The sequence below is a fragment of the Harpia harpyja genome, chromosome 8 (genome assembly GCF_026419915.1).
Source record: "Harpia harpyja isolate bHarHar1 chromosome 8, bHarHar1 primary haplotype, whole genome shotgun sequence".
Taxonomy (NCBI): domain Eukaryota; kingdom Metazoa; phylum Chordata; class Aves; order Accipitriformes; family Accipitridae; genus Harpia; species Harpia harpyja.
In genome coordinates this window covers 25,423,027-25,444,928 of record NC_068947.1, presented here as the reverse complement: position 1 = coordinate 25,444,928, position 21,902 = coordinate 25,423,027, and the positions used below count along the sequence as shown (strand labels likewise).

Here is a 21,902-nt window from a genome sequence, read left to right as displayed (position 1 = left end):
AAAGAAGCTGCAGAAAAAGGCATCCTAGCACTAGTTCCAGAGGAAGTGTAAATTTACCTAAAGATGCTCCAAATTATAATGAAAAAGATGAAGAATTAATTACTAAATTGCAGGCTAACAAAAATGAAACAGGATGGGCCGTAACACCAACAGGTTAAATAAGAGCCCCACCCACAATAATGAGAGAAATTGCCCGGGCTGAGCATAACAAAGTACATTAGGGAACAGAAAACCTTGTTAAACATTTACAAAAGTGTATTTTGAATAGAGGTATGACAAAAATTATTTGAATAATTACAAGTAGATGTGAAATTTGTATACGTAATAATCCCAAAACCAATATTAAAATCATTTTTTGAATTACTAAGCAAGGAAATTCTCCAGGAAAATATTGGCAAATTGATTTTACAGAACTGCTTCAAGAAGAGGGATATTGATATATCCTAGTTCTAGTTGATACCCTTACTGGGTAGCCTGAAGCTTTCCCTTGTCGCACCAACAAAGCAAGAAAAGTAGTTATCATTGTTATAATCTGTGTTGCTTTTAGCTGTCTTAAACAAGCTGTGACACAATTTGTGTTCAAGTGAGACTACTAAAAGAATTAGTAGCCTCAAACAGAAAGGGGGGAATTGATAGCATATTTTCATACATTCTGTATGGTATGTCTAAATATTTTGATGGGTTTAATATTTTGTACCAGCCATGGAAACTGATTTGCTGCTAGATGACTGTAAAAGTGAGATTTGGTAAATAATTATTAGAAATCTTATACTATGATTGAAACAAATAGACAGAAGTATAGCCAAGCAATTAACTAGTAGAGGTAGTTACTCATAAGTTTTGCAGTTCTTTGCTCTTATGACTAGATGTTCCTGTATGCTAGATGAGAACAATGCTGAAACTGACCACATGTGATTGAAACTGCGTTAAGCTTCAAGATCAAAGAACAAGGACAAGAATAAAGACTTCAAGGACAGCCAACAAGAACTTCAAATGGGTCAGTGGTCGTAAAAGCAGCCCTTTGACTCAAATGGATCCTTCATTGCGCATGATCGGATATAGGCAGTACTATGATAATCAGTAACAATAACTTTTATGTATATGTATACTAATCTGATTAATTTGCAATTAGTTATTCTATATAACCTGTTTGTGCTAAAACTGTGGTATGCACGCTAGGTGGAACTATCCCCTGTGCATCCAGTGCTGCAATAAAGAATGCATGCTTTCTAGAACTCCAAAACGAGTCTTAGAGAGTTTCTTTGATCGGCTTTTCAGTATCACATGCACCACTGCTGTACAGAATTTCAACACAGCATATGCCATTCCTCCACATAATCTGCCTTCCTCATGACTCGGAGAGCACTGTATCACAGGCTAGTGCACTGCGTACATAAATTATTTCAGATCTTTATATAAGGCTTCTGCCTGTACTGCTGGCAACTTATTTCAAGAAAAACAGACAAAAATACATAGATCTTGCTATCATTGTGAAAACTTTTCTCAAAGGTACTTGATGATGCCATGAAAAGCTGAAATCAGAACTCAATAGTCAGTCTTTTTGAAAAGAAAAAAAAAAGGGGGGGCATATTCTATGTATAAATTCTGAAAATTAAAAAAAGCATAAGGATCAAGGATTTACTGGTTTAAGTCAACAGAGATACCATTTTCACCATTCAAAGACCTTGAGAAAGAGTCTGAAAAAATGCAGTACACAAAAAGTTCACCAGAAATACTTTCATCGCAAGTAGTTACATTACAAAGCAACTGAGGAAAGAGTGTCTAATTTTTCATTACTGTTACAGGACAAAGTTAATTAACCTCTCACCACTGCAGTCTGACACACAATGCAGAAGAGTTACTTACAAAGCAGTAAAAGCACTTTCTTTCCCAGTTAGTAAACCTGAGTTTAGACTACCGCCTCTTCCTCAACCCCTAGTAAATGGGGGGGAGTGGGGGGGTGGTGTCCCATCAGTATTTCTATTTCTTTCAGCCCTATTCTCACGTATGATAAAAAAAACCAAAAAAGAATTCACAGAAGGGGCTGCACGTTGCCGTGCCCCTACCGCAACCTCGAACCCCAATGCCCCGAAGTCGCTCGGCGCGCAGAGGAAGCACGGTGATACGACGCACGCGTACAAAGAACTTCCGCCCGCACTTAGTAGTCCGTAGGGGCTTCACATCCCTGCCGTGCCCAAGTTGTGCGCAGGCGCAGCTGCAGTCGAGGCTTGCGGCCACTTGGAGGATAGAGAGGAGCGCCGGGTGGGGCGTGGTGCTGGGGTCCGCTCTTGATGGTTCCTGCTCGCGCTGCCCCGCCTCCCCAACGGAGCACCGGTAGGACGCGCTGGTTGCTTTGCCTGCGTGGTTTCTTCGAGGGAGTCGGTCTTGGCAGATGCACACGCCACCCAACTAACTCATTCGCAGTAGGGAGAGAGATCAAGCCAACCCGGGAGTAGAGGCTTGTTCTGTTTCGATTTTCAGTCGATATTGACTCACTGACGAATGAAGCACACAAAGATCCGGCCGAGGACACGAGTGCGTACGGAGCTGCCAGGACCCAAACATGCAGCAACCTCGGCCCGGGAGGAGCTTCCTGCGGCAGTGTCGAGAGCTCTGCGCATGCGTCGGTGTGGTGCTGTTGTCGTGGTGTGCTTCCGCACGGACAGAGAGGCCTAGTTGTTCTCTTTGGACTAAGCGGGCTCTTCGCGGCGCTATCGTGTACCGGCCGCAGCGGTTATGGGGAAGCTGAACGTGGTTATGCTTCGGTACCTCTCCAGGGAGCACTTCAGGGTCCTGACAGCGGTGAGCCGGTGGGGAGGCCTGGCTCGGGGGACAGGCGAGTGGGGAGAGTAGCGGAGGCCTGCCTAGCCTAGCCGAGCACAGCGCCGGTTAGATAAGCGGGATCGGGCAGGTTCCGTGCAGGGATGGGAGACTGGACTGGTAGTGTCACAAACGGCAGTGGAAGAAAAGCTGCAGGGGAATGGGACCGGTTTCTGTTCTCGCTGCCTCCCCTGGGGTCCGATGTTGGTGTTTCCCGGTGGAGAGGGCCCAGGTCGTCCCGTTCTTTTCGTCCGTTGGCTGTCTTGGAGGGATCGTTAACGGCAGGGCTGCCCAGGAAGGTACCGTCACCAGTTTCTACACACGTGCTGATTGCTTTTGGCACGCTGTCTTAACGAGGAGTGAGCAAAGGTTTACCAGTGCGCGGCATCCAGCCTTGGGTAGTTGTATGATAAGCACAGGCCGCACTAGTTGGCCTGTCTGACTGTACTGAATGCAGGAGAACTAGTGGAAAGGCAAATTGAGCCACGGCTGTGTAAATATGAGAAAAGAGTCTCATTTCAGAAATGTAGAACAGCTCCTTCATCCATTCCTGAGACTGAAACCTAATCAGCCATTCATCTTCTGGCCAGAGCTGTAGAAGTTTCAAGGCTGAATTATACAAAGGATATCAAGGAGCAGTGATGCATATTAAAAGATTAGGTTAAGTCATTAAAAAAAAATGCATCCATAAATAGTTATTTTAGTCTCAAGTAGGATGTGATATTATTTCATTGTTGAACACAGGGATTAATTAATGTTTTTTTATTTACTGTTTTAGGTGGAAATGGGCATGAAAAACCATGAAATAGTTCCTGCTAGCTTAATTGCTTCTATTGCCAGCCTTAAACATGGTGGCTGTAATAAAGTTTTGAGAGAGTTGGTGAAGCACAAACTTCTAGCTTATGAACGAACTAAAAGTGAGTTTGAATTTTGTGTTGGGCTCCTGCACTCATTCTGTCCTCAGTGCCTCACAGTGGTACTTGCAGAAATACTACAGCTTGGCATGTATGAGCATCCAGAGCACTTGCTAGTCTTACCTTCTCTTGGACCTAGCCTGGTGTCCTGGTTTCAGCTGGGATAGAGTTAATTGTCTTCTTAGTAGCTGGTATAGTGTTATGTTTTGGATTTTGTATAAGAATGTTGACAACACTGATGTTGTTGCTAAGTAATGTTTAGTGTAAAGTCAAGGATTTTTCAGCGTCTAATGCCCAGCCAACAAGAAGGCTGGAGGGGCACAAGAAGTTGGGAGGAGACACAGCCAGGGCAGCTGACCCAAAGTGGCCAACAGAGTATTCCATACCATGTGATGTCATGTCTAGTATATAAACTGGGGGGAGTGGGGGTGGGGGGAGATCGCCGCTTTGCGACTAACTGGGCATCAGTCGTCGGGTGGTGAGCAGTTGCATTGTGCATCACTTGTATATTCCAATCCTTTTATTATTAGTATTGTCATTTTATTAGTGTTATCATTATTAGTTTCTTCTTTTCTGTTCTATTAAACTGTTCTTATCTCAACCCATGAGTTTTACTTCTTTTCCCAATTCTCTCCTCCATCCCACTGGGTGGGGGTGGGGGGGGAGTGAGTGAGCAGCTGCATGGTGCTTAGTTGCTGGCTGGGGTTAATCCATGACACCTGGGAATATGGGTTTGTGCAGCACCAAATGTTGGAGCTGTCTGCTGAGCTGCTTGTGCCTATAAAGATGACAGGCAGAAAAGAGATGAACAGTTAACTTTCTTTTTTGCTCGGTCACCAAAGTAATGAAAAATAAAAGAATCATCGGTTAAGGCAATATTCAGATGCATAGAGGAGTCAGCCCAAATGAGTTACAGTTTTATAGTACACAAACTGGAGCAGACTGCAAAAGCCTTGTACATTTCACCCCCTCAGAAACTACTAAAGGAGTTTTTATTCCCTGTCATGTGACAAGTAGTAGTTGTGCAGGCCTTTCCCCATTTCCTTCAGCCTTTTAGTTGCACCTGGCTTTGCAAACATACTGTAGGAGTCTACAGGATATCTATATCCTTTTTTTGTCCCAGTTCTTCAGAGCATTGAGGGTTGCTTTAGATCATCGCAACAATCCCAGATCCCTGCTGTGTCTCTTAAATGTGTATCTTCCAAAATGCTCTATGTTTTTCCAAGCTATTTGAAGTACTGCCATTGCCTCTATTAGAGAGGGGCTAACAGCATGTCTTGTCTTCTGCCCAGTTGTCAATTTTCATAAAACTTGCAGGAATTTAAACAGCTTTACCATTCTTTCACATTGGGCTGATAGTAGCCAACAGGTGAAATATTACTTGGGTGTTGAGTACTGTAAGCTGAAACAAGAAACAAGACTAAACTGAGACTTCTTTTAAGTGTAATATATACCTAATGAGGAATGAAATGTTTTGTATTTTATTCTTACCTAGCTGTCCAGGGTTATCGGTTAACTAATGCAGGATACGATTACCTTGCATTGAAAACTCTGTCTTCCCGACAAGTCATAAATTCTGTTGGAAACCAGATGGGTGTTGGAAAAGAATCAGGTAATTAAAAAAAAAATTTTAATATTTTTTTTTTAAGCAAAAAGAGCTGTAATGTTGCAAATGTTTTGCTAGAAACTAGGTAAGTTTTCCTCTGGATAGTCACATCAGTTAATCTGTCAAACACCAAGGTTTATGGGTCACTTCTTGAAATGCTGTGTGAGGCTTCTGGCTGCATTTGAATATTTCTTCACAAAAGTGAAGACAATTTTGTCTGATTCTTGGTTCATCGCTTAAAAAGGTACTTTGCAGGCAGATGCTGTTTGTCTCATTGTTTGTGAAGAGTTTTGAACCATTTTAGCAAAAAGATAATTTCAGTTTTTTCATCCCACTTTAAGATAGTAAAGTAAAATAGGCTGAAAACTATTGGAGTGCCATCTTGGTTCCTCTTACGTTCATGTGTATTGTAATTTGACACAGTCCCTAACTCGTGTAATTGAAGAATGAGAAGGGGATTGTTGGGGACAAATGGTAGAAATGAAACATAGGCTATTTGTTAACACTGTTTAAATTAAGGGGCTGGTCCTTTGGGTTGTCTGTCCACAAAATAGCAAGAAGGCAGCTCTTCTAGAGTGTGATTAAGAATACCAGCATCTGCCCGAGATTGCTCTAAAGGATAGCTTATATTTGTTTGTCGCTGTGCAGATAGCCTGGGGATGTTAACCTGAATATAGGAACACTAAGATCTCCTACTCTGAAAGATGTTTCAGATCACATCAATATTTCTTCTAATGGTCACTTTAACAATAATTTCTTCTTGTTCAGATCTCTGATATACAATGTGTAAATTTAGCTGTCTTTATTAACTGTAGTAGAACTTGCCATGCCAGAAATAGTAATTGTGAGAAGTGAAGTAACAAACTTATCACTGTACTTTTTCATTGGATACTAGCTTGTTAGATATCATTTATTTCTTAGATCTATGTCATTTTGTGTCATCTAGATATTTATATTGTTGCAAATGAAGAGGAGCAACAGTTTGCATTGAAATTACATAGGCTTGGAAGAACTTCCTTTCGCAGTCTGAAAAATAAACGCGACTACCACAAGCACAGACATAAAATGTCATGGCTGTATTTATCCCGGCTAGCAGCAATGAAGGAGTTTGCCTATATGAAGGTAGGTGGCCATTCACACAATATCGGCAATGGTGTAATAGCCTGGAAGGTACTTTTCAGACTGTGTTTTGGTCACTTTGTATTTGCAGTAATGGTATGATTTACTCTTTTTTTTTTTCTTTTTCCTAGTGGACTTAAACTATATATTTCAGAGAATTTCAATGCTATATGTTTTGTGTACTTTCCAATGACAAAATGAAGCTTTGCCATTGAAGCCTTGTAGAACAGAAGCAGGTGTCATAAGAGAATTTCAAATTAATGTTATTATTTAAGGATAGATAATTTATATATCACCAGTTGTGCTGTTTTTCCTTTAAAATTTATTGCATAAGCTTGCAAAAACACCTTAAAAAGTAAGGAAATTTACAGTTACTCATAAGAATTGTTCTTTTTCTTTGTTCAGCTGTCTTTTTTTTTTTTTTAATTTATTTATTTTTTCGTTTACAATGTTTTCATTTGTTGCTGTGCTGTTGAGGGAAATCTTTCAGTCCAGACTGGTGTTCTGATCTGAAAAGGCACACTTTGTTCTGTTCTGTGGGAAAAGATTTAATTTCCAAGCTTTAAAAAAAGACAGATGTTATATAGTGATTGAAAGTTGATAGTGGAAAACTAATTATAAAAAACTAGTTTTCCCTTCTCCTTTTGTGCTATTCAACAGTATTATAAACATTAAATATTATTTGCTTGCTTCTCTTAAAAAACCTTGATAGGTTCTACCAGTGGCCTCCACAGAGAGAGAAAGAATTATTACCATTATTTAGAACCTCTATATTGGTCCAGCTGGCCCAACTGGTAAAGCATTATGTAGTCAGAACTTGTAGGAATATAATAATGGGTGTCAGTTTCCCTGAAAAGAGAGTGGGGGAAGGATTAATTGTGTGCCGAAAAGTGATAGTAGGGTAATATTTAAGTAACAAAAGCTGTATTTATGTTGCTTTAACTTAGAACTCAGAAAAATTTCTTAGAAAAATTCTCTGGTAACAAGAGAATGAGTAAAAAGAGAATGAAGCCATAAAGGAGCTGAGTGGATCAAGTGAATGACTAAATTTGCATTAGAAGAGGCTAACAGGAATGCTTCAAAATATTATGACCTACCTTTGGTTAATCTTTTAACGTGGTGTAATGCTGGTTATTAATATTTAAGAATGAACTTTTGTCTTACAGCAACTGAGTATAGATTTAACTGGTCAGGCAGAACTGTATTGGCAGCAATTTAGTGCGGAATTTTTTTCTAATGCCTGACACCCTATTCCCAGTTATCTGCTATTGATTATTTGGGCTAACAGACCAGATACGATTCTCTCATTTTTCCATTCTGTTGTGTTTTTCTTCCAGATGCAGATGATTAAACTGTAAACAGTATAGCAGTGTGCTTAGTGTCTAAATTTACTAATTTTATTTGTCTTTGCAGTGAAAGTTCAAATGTCTGTTATGCTGTCTTCCTTCTTAAGCATGTGATTTGATGTTTCCAGTTAGCATTTGAGTAATGTACGCTGCTTCTGCAGTAATATTCATTGTTTATCTTAGACGGCAGTTTGTCAATATATGCAATTTTTTCTTAACTGTTTAATTTTAATTTGCAATGTGTTGTCTCTTTCCAGGCTTTGCATGACAGAAAATTTCCTGTTCCAAAACCTGTAGACTACAACAGGCATGCAGTTGTCATGGAACTTATTGATGGCTATCCTTTGTAAGTACTGAAGCTTGAATTCTCTGTGTTACAGAAACCCTAACAATGTTAGGTTCAGTAAGGTAACAGGGTTAGGGTTTTTCCTTGTTATGTGAATGAATTCTGACTTCACCATGCTGAATAGTGCTCTCTAGCCCACACTCATTAGCATTCTACTTAGTTATAGTCTTGTTTGTCTTGTCTTTTTATTCAGAGAAATTGGGTTTTTTTCTTAGTCCAAAGAAACTGGTGGAATAGAGTGATTTTTTTAAGTAAGGAATACATCAAAAGAGCAGTGTGACACAAGTTAGTACTGCAACTGTTTTCTACACAGAAATCACATACTCTATATGTTATTGGATATGTACAGTATTGAATATAATATCCTTCACGTTCTGACCGCTGGTTCGTGATCCTTGCTCTGGTAATTCAGGTAAGATTATAACTCACTGTCTTAGAATTTCTGCTCTGTTTACGTAGAATACCATGTATAATCTGGGTTTGCTTCTTCAAGGAAGATTACTTTGGTTGAGTTGTTCAACATCTAGGAACATTAAATATCACTGAAGTTTGTATGTGAATGGATGGTTTGTTTTGTTTGCAGAGCAGAATGCAGAAGGCCTCGATATAATGCAGAATAACCTACGTGCTTATCTAGAGATTTTAAGTGTTTCGTTCTAGAACAAACCAGTCCATGTTCTTGTATAGTAATCAAGATCTAAAGTGGGCAGTTTAATCAAAAGGGAATTAATCCCAAAGTATAACAGTTGAAGACTAACATGGAAGAGACTTCATTATATTCTGTCTCCCCACCTTCATTTGTTAAATAATTCCACATCCATCATGTACATGGAGCACTTAAAGTTCCATGTGGAGATCTGCAGTGGAAGTTTACCATGCTCTCCCTGTTTTGTGATTCTAACCTGAAGGAGATAAGTAGTGGATGAGAATTATTTCAAATATGCCAAGATCAAAGAATCTCCAAATAATTGAGGTTGGAGGGGACAGCTGGCAGTCATCTGGTCCAAACGACCTGCTCAAGCAGGGCCACCTAGAGCCTGTTGCCAGTTTTTCCATTGTCTGTTGCCTGAGTTGAAAAACCAGTGTGGAGTTGGTGACTTATGGTAAACAATTGTTATGCTCTCTTTGACAAGTACAGGTTATCCAAAGTTCCTGCCAAATTGGACTTAGTTTTTCCTAGTCTACCTGCCTCATTTCACATCTCACAGAATCACAGAATGGTTCAGGTTGGAAGGGACCTCCAGAGGTCATCTGGTCCAAGCACCCTGCTTGAGCGGGGCTACCCAGAGCTGGTTGTCCAGGACCATGTCCAGATGACTTCTGAATATCTCTGAGGAGGGACACTCCACAACTTCTTTGGGCAACCTGTGCCAGTGCTCAGTCACTCTCACAGTGGAAAAAGTGTTTCCTATGTTCAGACAGTTATGTGTTTCAGTGTTTCAGTTTGTGCCTGTTGGCTCTTGTCCTGTCACTGGACATCACTGAAAAAAGCCTGGCTCTGTCCTCTTTGCACCCTCCCTTCAGGTGTTTATATACATTGACAAGATCCCCTTGAGCCTTCTCTTCTCCAGGCTGAACAGTCCCAGCTCTCAGCCTTTTCACATAGAAGAGGTGCTCCAATCCCTTAATCATCCTTGTGGCCTTTTGCTGGACTCTATCCAGTATGTGTATGTCTCTCTCGTACTGGGGAGGCCAGAACTGGAGACAGTACTCCAGGTGTGGCCTCACCAGTGCTGAGTGGAGGGAAAGGATTGCTTGCCTCAAACTGCTGGCAATGCTTTGTCTAATGCAGCTGAGGATACCATTAGCTGCCTTTGCAGCAAGAGCACATTGCTGGCGCATGCTCAACTTGGTGTCCACCATGACCCCCAGGTCCTTTTCTGCCAAGCTGCTTTCCAGCTGAGTGACACCCACTGTGTGCATGAAGTTGTTCCTCCCCATGTGCAGGACTTTGCATTGCTCATTGAGCTTCATGAGGTTCATGCTGGCCCATTTCTCCAGCCTGTCGAGGTCCCTCTGGATGGCAGCGTGACCCTCTGGCATATCAGTGACTCCCAGTTTGGTGTTGTCTACAAACTCTGCCCTGTCATCCAGCTCATTAATGAAGATGTTTAACAGGACTGGAACCACTTTTGACTTCTGGGGTACACTGGCCTCCAACTAGACTTTGCGCCCAGCCGTTCAGGCAGTTTTCAGTCCACCTCACTGTCTACACATCCAGACCATACATCAACAGCTTTGCTCTGAGAGTCTTAGGGAAGACAGTGTCAAAGCCTTACTGAAGTATAGGTAGTTAATAATCCACTCTGTCCTCCCATCTAGCAGGCCAGTCACTTCATCACAGAAGTTTATCAGGTTGGTCAAGCATGACTTTCCCTTGGTGAAGTTGACTACTCTGAATGATTTTCTTGCCCTTAGTGTGCCTGACAGTGGTTTCCAGGATTAGCAGCTCCATCACCTTCGCAGGGCTTGAGGTGAGGCTGACCAGCCTATAGTTCTCCGGGTCCTTCTTGCCCTTCTTGAAGATGGGAGTGATGTTTGCCTTTCTCCAGTCTTCAAGTGCTTCTCAAGAGTGACTTTGCAAAGAGACTTGCTAGCTTCCTCAGCACTTGGGGGTACATCCCATCCAGGGTCCATGGACTTAACGTATGTCCAGTTTGCTTAAGTATTCCCTGAACTGATGCCCTTCCACCAAGGGTGCATCTTCCTTGTTCCAACCCTTGTCCCTGATCCTTGGGACCTGAGATTCCTGTCTTGGAAGATACCATTTAAACATGACTTCCAGATTCAAAAGAGCAAGTGGGACGTTTTATGATACAGACCTGTGGCTATGAGAATTGTCACCAATTAATTTTGGTACGAACGTGGAAGTGTTCAACAGGAGCCTGTTACAGAGCTGCTAGACTTCCATCGTTCATTCTTTGTATTGCACAAATGATCCATTCTTACAATACTGCAGTGCTGCATTTGACCAAAATACTTCACATGGTAACTCTAAATGCTGACCACTTCTTCACAGTTTATGGTACCGTAAGAAAACTGCCTTTTTAGTTTGTTTCTAAACACCAGATGATTTGTATTTCACCACTTAAGGTACTTTGCTTTCTCAGGTATGCATTCAGGAATACTTTAAGCTTTTTTCTTTTTTTTTTCCCTCCCCCCCCCCCCCCAACTTAGTCTAGAAAATACATTTCTGTAAAAGAAAATATCATGGGGCATTTAAATTTGAATACAGGAGGACCTAGTTCCTACTGAGACCATAAGATTACCTAAAACAGGAAAGACATAAAAATTTACGGATCCATTATTTGAATAATGCATTATGACAGCGGTGCCTGATGGGAGACAATGAGTATAAGCTGAAATGAGATTTAGCCAGCATATAAGGAGACATTTTCTCCCACTGAAGACAATGAGGCAGTGGCACAGGGTACTTGTGGACGTTGCACAGTCTCTCCATCCCTGGAATTTTTCAAGCGCCAACTAGACAAAGCCCTGAGCAGTCTGGTCTGATCTGAATTGACTCAGCTTTGAGGAGGGTATTGGACTAGAGACTTGAGGGCCCTTTTAACTTGAACTACCCTGGCATTCTGTCAGATGTACTTCATTTACTTTGTCTATATTTTCAAATTAAGTCTTTCAACATTCAGAATATTTTATTATATTTAACTTTCCAGGTGCCAGGTGAGCCAAATGGAAGATCCTGCCTCTGTCTACAGTGAATTAATGGATCTGATTGTAAAACTTGCCAATCATGGTTTGATTCATGGTGATTTCAATGAATTTAATCTCATATTGGATAATGATGACCATGTCACTATGATTGATTTCCCTCAGATGATATCAACATCACATGCAAATGCTGAATGGTAGGTTCAAATTTAAAGATGCTTTCAAAGTAAATCTGGCAAGTGCTGATGACAGCAAATAGTCAACCATGACTTGTTTCCATTAGCCTGTTTCTGATTCTTTTTCTACCATTCTTGTCATGCAGCAAAAATAACATTCCAACCATAGTTTGATTTATGAATGAGTAGAAATGTCTCTGTAGGGTAAATATGTAATTAATTTCTTCTCAGAGAGAATGATGTTGTTCAGTTAAGAAATACTTAGAAATAAACTGCGTGCAGTTTGTCTCCCTAGCGTTTTGTCTTGGGATCACTAATAGAAATAATTTTCAAATAAAACCAGTAAAAGACAAGAAATGTAGGGTGAAAGTTTATCACTGCAGTAGACTTCATTACCTTGATTTTGTGTTTGTACAATTCTGTATTTTTTTACAGGTATTTTGACAGAGATGTTAACTGTATTAAGGAGTTCTTTAAGAAACGCTTCAACTACGAGAGTGAGCTCTTCCCAGCATTCAAAGACATCAGGTAGAAACTGCCAGATGAATTTGAGTTCTCCTATTTATGGTATTTGTGTTGATTTTGTGAGAAAAATGGATGCCTGTGATTGATGCTTGTAGGAGAAATAAAAAAAATAGGCCCAACTATGCAATTTTAAATTATATGTTTGTCATTCCTATTGTGTTTTCTTCAACCAACTCTTAAGTGGTTTCCAAAAGCTAAAGTGTGCTTTAAAATCCACTGCTACCTCCTTTGTCTTTCCTCTTGCAGCTAAGGAAGAGAGATGAATCCAAAAGCTTGATCGAAATGGTGACTATCTAGGAAGTATTAACAGTGATGCAGAATCAGTTTCTCCCACTTCTCAAAGCCTATTTGACAGTTCTAGTATATTGAGAATTAATTTCGGTTTCAATTTTGAATTTATTTTTAAAATGCTAGTAAATATGGTGACTGCCTCGTCAAACATTATTATGTTCAAAGTTTTCTTCCCAGTGCCTTTTGTCCATTTTGAAAAGTAAAGTAATTTTTCACTTATTTTAAGACTGAAGCTGTTGCAATGAAAAGGGTTTTATTTCATTCTGAGCGCTTTTCCAAAGTAGTACCACACATGAATCAGTCTCTGTGTGTCAGTGTACCCTTTATTCTTCTATTTGCTTAAACATAATTTGAATTCACAGCTAAATTGTATTCCTGCTAAAATAAAATAATTTCCTGTAAATAAATAAATAAACAAATAAATGTTGGCTATGGAGATGGGATCATCTTCTGTAGGAGTTTGCTTTTTTCCAGTCACATTCTGTTAATACTTTACCTAAAGCTCAGCACTATAATATGGTGTTCTGTGTGTTTCAACAGAGCATATCCTCTTTGTTAATAGTATGGGTAATTGTAGTCTAGCTTGATTAATATTTTTAATCCAAGATGTAGCATATTAGTAGCTTGATGATTTAGCATATTAAAAGAAAATGTACTTCTTTCACAGGAGAGAGTGTTCTCTTGATAGAGAGATTGCTGCCAGTGGCTATACAAAAGAAATGCAGGAAGGTGGTGAACTGCTTTACCCACCAACTTCTGATGAGGATGATAATACAACAGAGGTATCAGAATTTGTAGAAGATGCTGAGAATAAGCTCAACTTCTTCAGCAAAGATAAAGAAAACAATGCAGGCTTCATGTATGAAGTGGGTGATTTCTCTGAAAGCAGAACCTCTCCCAACTTTATGTATAGCAACGAAGAGGCTGATAAAACTGAAAGTAGTGAAAATACACAAAGGCTGAATATGTCAAAGCTGAGTTCAGCCTTAGAAAAAGCTGAAGGTCAAGCTATGCTTTGGAAATCTGGTGAAGATGCAGAGAGTTCTGCAATTGCTTTTTTTGAGGGCAAAAGCGTAACTGAAAATGCTGCTGAAGTCAAAAATCAGACAGGCCAAGGAGGGTGCTGTAATGATAAGGAGAATGAAGACAAATGCCCTGATCTGGTTGACTTGTCAACTTTAAACGAGAAATTCAAGCATTACAGGTAAAGATTCATACTTACTGTCTAGGAGCATGGTTCCTCCCCTCCCCCTAATAAATGTAAATCTTGCAAGTAGCTCAAAAAGGACTACTCATTAGCTACCCTTGTTTAAATTGAAGACTAAAAATTCAGTTTATTTTGAAAACATTGCAGTGAGTATCTTTCCTATTGGTCTCATGATGGGTAACCTGTTGATTGGTACTACATATGTAATGCTTCATATGTAAGGTGTGACATATCAGTTGTCCAGCTGTATAGCAGTATCTAACGAGAGAACAGGTGTTGGATTTAATTCATAGTCCAACCTCTTTTCTATGGTGGAATTATTTTCCCTTTTTCTTTACTTCAGTTAATATTGGTAGTTGTCCTGGTTTCAGCTGGGATAGAGTTAATTTTCTTTCCAGTAGCTGATATAGTGTTATGGTTTGGATTCAGTAGGAGAAGAATGTTTATAACACTGATGTTTTCAGTTGTTGCTAAGTAGTGTTTAGTCTAAAGTCAAGGATTTTTCAGCTTCTCATGCCCAGCCAACAAGAAGGCTGGAGGGGCACAAGAAGTTCAGAGGGGACACAGCCAGGACAACTGACCCAAAGTGGCCAAAGGGGTATTCCTTACCATGTGACATCATGCCTACTATATAAACTGGGGGTAGTTGGCCTGGGGGGGATCACTGCTCAGGAACTAACTGTGCATTGGTTGGCAAGTGGTGAGCAATTGCATTGTGCATCACTTGTTTTGTATATTCCAACCCCTTTATTATTATTGTCATTTTATTATTGTTGTCATTATTATTTTCTTTCTTTCTGTTCTATTAAACTGTTCTTATCTCAACCCATGGGGTTTACCTTCCCCCCCCCCCCCCCGATTCTCTCCCCCATCCCACTGGATGGGGGGGAAGTGAGTGAGAGGCTGTGTGGTGCTTAGTTGCTGGCTGGGGTTAAACTACAACAGTAGTGAAAGAGTTCATGATGTTAAAATACTGCTTCTAATAACTTTAATGAATATGTTTGTAATTTGAATGCTCTGTGTCAAAGCCAAATTACTCTCCTGCTCACTCGGCTGAAGTTAGCAAGAGCAAGCTCCTTGGAATGTATTGTACTGTTTGCTCTTCTGGCTTTTAATTCCTTCCCTGACATACTTAGAAATTCCTGCTTACATTCAGGCTAGACCCTTGCACATGCTATTCTGAGTTTGCCAGCCTACCATGTACCTGGATGCATATACCAAGCTCATACTCCTCCTCATTTGGTTTTGCTTTTTAGTGAAATGACTTCTCGAAACATTGTGCAGAATCTGAAATACTTTTTTTAGTGTTCTTAAGCTTCTTTTCATTTGCTTGGTATACCAGTGGCTATTGTGCAACAAATTCTGCCTTTCATAAAATGCCTGTTTTGAACAACTAGTATTAATATTTAAAATCTAAGTATACTTGCATGTTCTGTTGGGAGTTTTCAGATTATATCTCAGAAAGTTAAAACTAAAACATGATGCTCACAAAGGCAAACAATGTTTATCTTGCTAGTGGAATAAAACATTTATGTATTTTAGAAGTGAAGAGAGTATCATTCATATTGCTGAGCACAGAACAAGGACTAAAAGTATCACATCGGTCAGAAGTGTTGGGAGCTGTTCAACCATTCCAGCGGTAAATATTGTTATTACCTAGTTTACTCTAAGACCATATTAAATTTCACATAGCTGTTAGTACCTATTTGTAAAAATGTTCTCTAGCATTAATTATCTTTAAAAAGACTGTTACAATGTATCTCTGTGGTTTGCATTTCCATGCCCACAGAAAAATAGGAGTGATACTTCTGTAATTGTTTACAGGCAATGATTTCCAGCACTTTCCTTCATGTATTTCTCTTTCACCAAAGCTCTACACCAGCATTAGCAACTCTCATTTAGTCAGTAACAGGCTGATGTATGTTAATGTATGTTCATGCAGTAATATTTAATCATTTCATTCATTTCCGTTGCTAGCCACAATTAATATCTTTTAGGTAAAAGTGGATGCTTGAGTCAGGATTTAATTTGGCCTTTTTTGCCTATCTTCTTAGAGATTCACACTCTTTGAAATATTTATATGAACTCATTTCAATAGTGATTTCTTTGGCAATATGAATTTATCTGACTTTCTGCATTATATAAATCAGAGCATTTTCAGCAGAATTTAATTTCAATTAGGTTAGACTACATACTTACCATTGTAGATATGGGTACCTATGTTCAGTCGCATTTTCATTTGCAGTTAGGAGCAGAAGATCTGAAAAATCTAGTTTGGGGAACACATTGGTGTAGTTTCAGCTCTTTCATGACATGTACCAAAAGTAAATACATACTTTTTCAGTTTGTGTTTTTTTGAAGCATTTCTATTGCCTAATTAGAGTATTAGTCCTAGAAATACTGTATCTGAATCCTATAGTGCTGGCAAGAGTGACTTTTTTTTTTTTTTTCCAGTTAGACTTGGTCTTCGTCATTTACAGTCTTTTCAGCCTGCTGCTTGCTTGCTGCTTCAGTACTTTTCTAACAAAGGCTTTGCTACTGTCCTATTAAGTGATGTGTTATTCTATGAAGCAGCCTTGTTTTACACAAGGTGCCTGTTGGTGGCTATAATATTCATGGAATAGTTGGCTGCTTTACTCTTTCATGTTTGGATATTTTTGTTGTTGTTAAGTATTTTAAAGATGCACCAATAACCAATAAAGTTACATGTGTAAATGAATGTTAAGGAACAGCATGCTTGCATCTTGTCTAAGACATTTTTTACAGGACTTCATGCAAGCTAAAAAAACCCAACTTTGATCTTCATCATCACAGTTCTTACTCTAGGGGTTGGCATTGTATCATCTTAAGGAGACGAAAGATTAGGTTAAAACTATGGGATGAAGTAAACAAGAGCCAGGATGACCTGCCAGGAATACCCTAGCTTCTGGTCCATGCAATCTTTTTTTTTTTTTTTTTGCTAATTTAAGTGTGCAGAATTAAAAAAAAAAAAGACTAGTGCTACTAAGTCCTATAAAGGAAATTACTTAAAATTATACTCCTGTACCCCAGTTAGTGGTAGCAATGGTCATTATGTAGCTATAGAAACCTTTTTGAGTGTATAGAGGATGTATGTTTATTCTGTAAGCAGGCACATATGACATGTTAAAAATATGTAAATGGCGTGTACGTACCTAATTTTCTGTTCTAAAAGAAAGGTAACAGCACTTTAGCAGAAAAGCTTTCGAGAGGTTCAGCCACATAAAAAACTTTATCCTGCACCAATTTACCTTGCATGCTTTCACTTACATGCTTTTATGCTGAGTAAAATAACGTTTCTGCCCATTGCTGAATCTTATTTTAACTTTTGAGTGTTATAGCTAAAGAAATGACATGTATAATGAGCTAGTTGTAACATAACAAAATAATTATAAAACTAAAAATGCAAAATAGTGGCACTGCAGTAAGATCCACTGGGCTGCTTTGAGCTGATGCATTTTTATTGCTGCTAGCATTTATCTGTTATTTATGCAGCTTGCTTTCTGTTTGTTGGAGAAAACATACTAAAACATAAGCAGATTTTTAAATTCACACAAATTAATTCATACAGGCAAATATAAACAATGGCAGTAATAGCAGCAGGCACAGTCATAACTTGGAGAATATGCCAAAAAGAGAAGGCTTCATGAATTTTGGAAAATCAGCTATTCCACAAGAAGTAAAGTATCTTTCTGGGCTTGTACAAATCTTTATATGCAGTGATGTAATTTAATTAGAGGAAACAGTGTGAATGATCAAAAATTTAAATAATAAAATGTAAGTCTGTTTACTCTGAAGCATTTCTCAGTATTTGCTTACATTTAGGTTATGACGATGGAAAGACTAGGGAGTCTTTCCACCACGTGCTGTGGTTGAGCAATAGAATTTGGTGAATTTACATTATGATTCCATGTCAAAAACTTCTGGTATCCCTCTTGCAAAATTTCTTCTAGCAAGTTTTGTATAAACTAGTCATCTGTCCTGGACCAGAGTGGGAGAAATAGAGAAGCCTTCTTTCAGGGTTCTGCCCGCAGAAAACACAGAATGACAGATGCGTTATTGGCAAAAGAAAAACATCTGTGCAACAGTTAAAATTAGTTCCGATCAGTTTTTCTTCAGGAATATTTTTAAAGAGAATCTACAATTTTTATTTCCAAAGAGCTCATGGTTAAATATTGAGTGCTACTAAGTACCCAAGGAGGAAGGATCACATGCAACTGTTTTTTATCCAGATTTTGTCAGTCAGCCTGCATGCGATGTAACTTAAGAAACTGCTGTTCAGGTGGTTCCCTAATTATTACAGGATTCCTGCTGAAATCAGGATTGAGTAACTGGATTCATTGACTGCCTTGTATTTTGTTACCTTAGTTGTGTTAGTCACAGCAATTCTTAAAGGGCATAACTTGCCAAAATTATGCTTTCTGGTTCCTAATTTATTCCCTACCAACTTACTACTTCATATGGTGCAGTGAAGTTGAGTTGATAGTACAATCAACAAAGCACAACAAAGCAACTGAAATTGGGGTACATGTAAAGGAAATGTAATTACATGGATATTTTTTCTCTTGTCCAGTTACTTGGACATCAGCAGATCTTTTATTAAGGACAGATTTATTCCTTCATATGACCTTTTTTAATGCTTTATTAATTAGAATAAAAATAAGACACTCCTTTGGGATTTCCAATAAGTACGGTTCTGTCATGATGAAATAGAAAGATGAAAATAATTTGATTTCTCTTTTTCTTCCAAGACATGATATGCACATATGCACTCAGTATCAGTGCAGCAGCGGGAGCTGGGATCATTTTCCAAATGACAAAATCACAGCCACCATCTACTAAATCATGGCTTCATTTTTATTATGAATAGCTATTGCCATCATAATGGAGAGCAGAACTCAGAATGAAAACATAGTTGTAAATAACAGATGAAATTTCATAAAACTATTGCAGTTTTATGGAAATAGCAGTGGCTGTTGCTGTTTCAGTACTTTTGCTGTAGAAGCATGAGACAGCCCTGACCTTGGGAATCTTAATAGGAGAGTGCCTCACAACAGGGGAAAACTGGAGGAGGAATTGTAAATCGCTCCTGACTGCCCATCTCTTTTAGCCACACTTGTGGTAAAGAGTTGTTGTTTTCCACTCAGGTCATTGTAATCCAAACTTTAGAAAAAATAGGGTGCTAAAAAAGATAGGCACAAACCAAGTAATTATTGCAGGACATGAAATGTTCTACTGGTCCTTGTCTTTTAAGTTTAAAAAAAAAAAAATTTGTCTAATCTTCAAGCATAGAATATTACCGCCTTTACATTTTTGTAGAAGGCATGTGTTTTGCACTGAGAGGTGCTGGTCCCTTACGATCCCTGTGAGAAAGACACTTAAACTCTGTAAGGTATGATTTAAAATGCTATTTATTAAAGCTAAGACTGTCGGAAGAGAATAGCATAGATAATCCCACACCCCTTTAGGATGCTGGGAGCCCTGAGGTTATAGCATTGAACAGGACTCCAAACACACATGCAGCGTGCCATGCAGACCTTGTCTGTAGCAGAGAATCTCTCTCTTCAGTCAGTCAAGCTATTTTATGATTTTCTTACAAGTAAACAACTCTGTTCATAATTTCTACAGTCAAGCTGAACTGATGTTCGCACGACAACTTCTTGCTGCACTTTTAGAAAAAGGCAGGGCCACACAGGAGGCCTAATTGCGAGTACTGAGCGGGAGCTGGCTTAGTTTATCCCACGGACAACAGATTTATGCAGCACAACACAGGCCTGAAGACATCCCTGTATCTGCAGCTTAGGGCAACACTGCACAGACCTGGGCTTGCTCATGTTAACTGTTTTGTATATCACTTAACTTCTCGATGTACAGAGGTCTTCCAGGTAGGATTGTGTATGTTCATGTTGGTAGTGAAAATGCGCTGTCGTTGTGCCATGTCTCAGTACTAAATGGTCTTCAAAAAGTTCTGATACCGAATTGTTTGTTTATTTGTAGGAACTGGTGAAACAGAAGATAAAATGTCAACTGACCAAACATCAAAAGTCTGCTCTGAGGCAACGGCTGCGAAAAGGAGAGGCAAATATTTATACCAAACAACGTCAAGAAAATATGCACAACATTAAGTCAGGCTTGGATGCAGCTAGTTTCTGGGGATAATTTATTAGAGGTCCCATAGAACATGAGAAAACTCACAATGTATATAGTCAAAAGAATTATGCTAATAACCAATAATCCTTTTATATAATGGTGCTAATCCTTTTACATAATGTTGCAGTCTCTTCTATACTACCAAATGTTTTTCTGGAAGTTAAAAAACCTCATTGTGGTTCCTGTGATTTTAATTGGGTTTGTGTTTCTGGTTAAAAACATTGACTGTAATTTAAATTAGACCAGTAGTACCAGCTAAGATCATTTAACTACAGTAATTTCCAACAGTATCTTGTTGTAAATCCATTGTACTGTGTGTGTTTAGATTAAGAATCATAGAATCATTTTGGTTGGAAAAGACCTTCAAGATCATCGAGTCCAACCATTAACCATGCCCCCTAAACCATGCCCTGGAGTACCCTGTCCACTCGCTTTTTGAATACCTCCAGGGATGGTGACTCAACCACTTCCCTGGGCAGCCCATTCCAATGTTTGACAACCCTCTCAGTAAAAAAATTTTTCCTAACATCTAACCTAAATCTCCCTTGCCTCAACTTGAGGCCATTTCATCTTGTCCTATCTCCAGACACCTGACAGAAGAGACCAACACCCACCTCACTGCAACCCCCTTTCAGGTAGTTGTAGAGAGCGATAAGGTCTCCCCTCAGCCTCCTCTTTTCTAGACTGAACAACCCCAGATCCCTCAGCCGCTCCTCATAAGACTTGTGCTCAAGGCCCCTCACCAACTTGGTTGCTCTCCTTTGGACATGCTCCAGCAGCTCAATGTCTTTCCTGTAGTGAGGGGCCCAAAACTGAACACAGTACTCGAGGTGCGGCCTCACCAGTGCCGAGTACAGGGGAACAACCACCTCCCTGTTCCTGCTGGCCACACTGTTCCTGATACAGGCTAGGATGCGATTGGCCTTCTTGGCCACCTGGGCACACTGCTGGCTCATATTCAGCCGGCTGTCAACCAGCACGCCCAGGTCTTTCTCTGAATCTTCTGTTGTGCAGAGGATCCCTCTTAAGAGGGAAGTAAGGGAATTTTTAAAACCAATTTTTGCAATGACATGAGATTTAAATTTAAAATGTTACCCTCATGTTATAAACAGATATTTGTTTGAATTAAAAATCACAAATATGAACCTGATAGCAGTTAGTACTCTTAAGATTTCTTTTGTACCTGTACAAAATGTGTATGAGCAATCCGTACAATGAACATGCATGCTCTGAAGCCAGCAATTCTCATTTATTTTTTCATTCACTCCACGATCTCACATATAAATCTTGTGCAGAAAAATATGTAATAATAACAGTGTTGTATAGACGTGGCAAGCACTCAGATTTTTAATGTGCCTGCACAGTTACCAATAAATTTAATTCCTTATATCTAATAACTTACATAAAGTGATGCGGATTGTGGAACTTCTCTTTTTCAAAAATATTACCATGACTTTTACTATGCTATATCCTTGGGGTCTGAAAACCTAGAAGAAAAACAAGTATCTTGATTTATTTTTTTTTATTTTAAGCAAGGTATGTCTAGTAATAAAATTAAATAGTGGTTATATTTAAAAACTCATAATAAGGAGAGGAGTGTTTGTGACCACTGAAGCAAGAGAGAGTAGTTTAAATTTTTTTAATGTTCTTTTTTTGACCTTCTATCCACTGTATTTGTGCTTGAGATGTGAAGTGGAGCCCTTCTTGAGAAG

The 21,902-nt window shown here is 39.2% G+C and overlaps 1 protein-coding gene across 1 annotated transcript; it reads left to right on the top strand.

Moving 5' to 3' along the window:
• The first annotated feature begins 2,221 nt into the window (after nucleotides 1–2,221).
• RIOK2 (RIO kinase 2) lies at nucleotides 2,222–20,432 on the top strand. The gene is made up of 10 exons (XM_052793962.1): nucleotides 2,222–2,802; nucleotides 3,599–3,737; nucleotides 5,230–5,346; nucleotides 6,287–6,462; nucleotides 8,063–8,151; nucleotides 11,829–12,020; nucleotides 12,435–12,527; nucleotides 13,483–14,019; nucleotides 15,565–15,661; nucleotides 20,038–20,432. The coding sequence occupies exons 1-10, from the start codon at nucleotides 2,737–2,739 to the stop codon at nucleotides 20,197–20,199; spliced, it is 1,668 nt and encodes a 555-aa protein (XP_052649922.1). The 5' UTR covers nucleotides 2,222–2,736; the 3' UTR covers nucleotides 20,200–20,432.
• Nucleotides 20,433–21,902: the final 1,470 nt, after the last annotated feature.

What these genes read in the sequence shown, in the direction of transcription:
- RIOK2 (XM_052793962.1), top strand. Translation starts at nt 2,737, where the DNA reads ATGGGGAAGCTGAACGTGGTTATGCTTCGGTACCTCTCCAGGGAGCAC. An exon ending in ACTTCAGGGTCCTGACAGCG is followed by an intron (nt 2,803 to 3,598) that starts GTGAGCCGGTGG and finishes TTACTGTTTTAG; the next exon opens with GTGGAAATGGGCATGAAAAA. An exon ending in TCACATGCAAATGCTGAATG is followed by an intron (nt 12,021 to 12,434) that starts GTAGGTTCAAAT and finishes ATTTTTTTACAG; the next exon opens with GTATTTTGACAGAGATGTTA.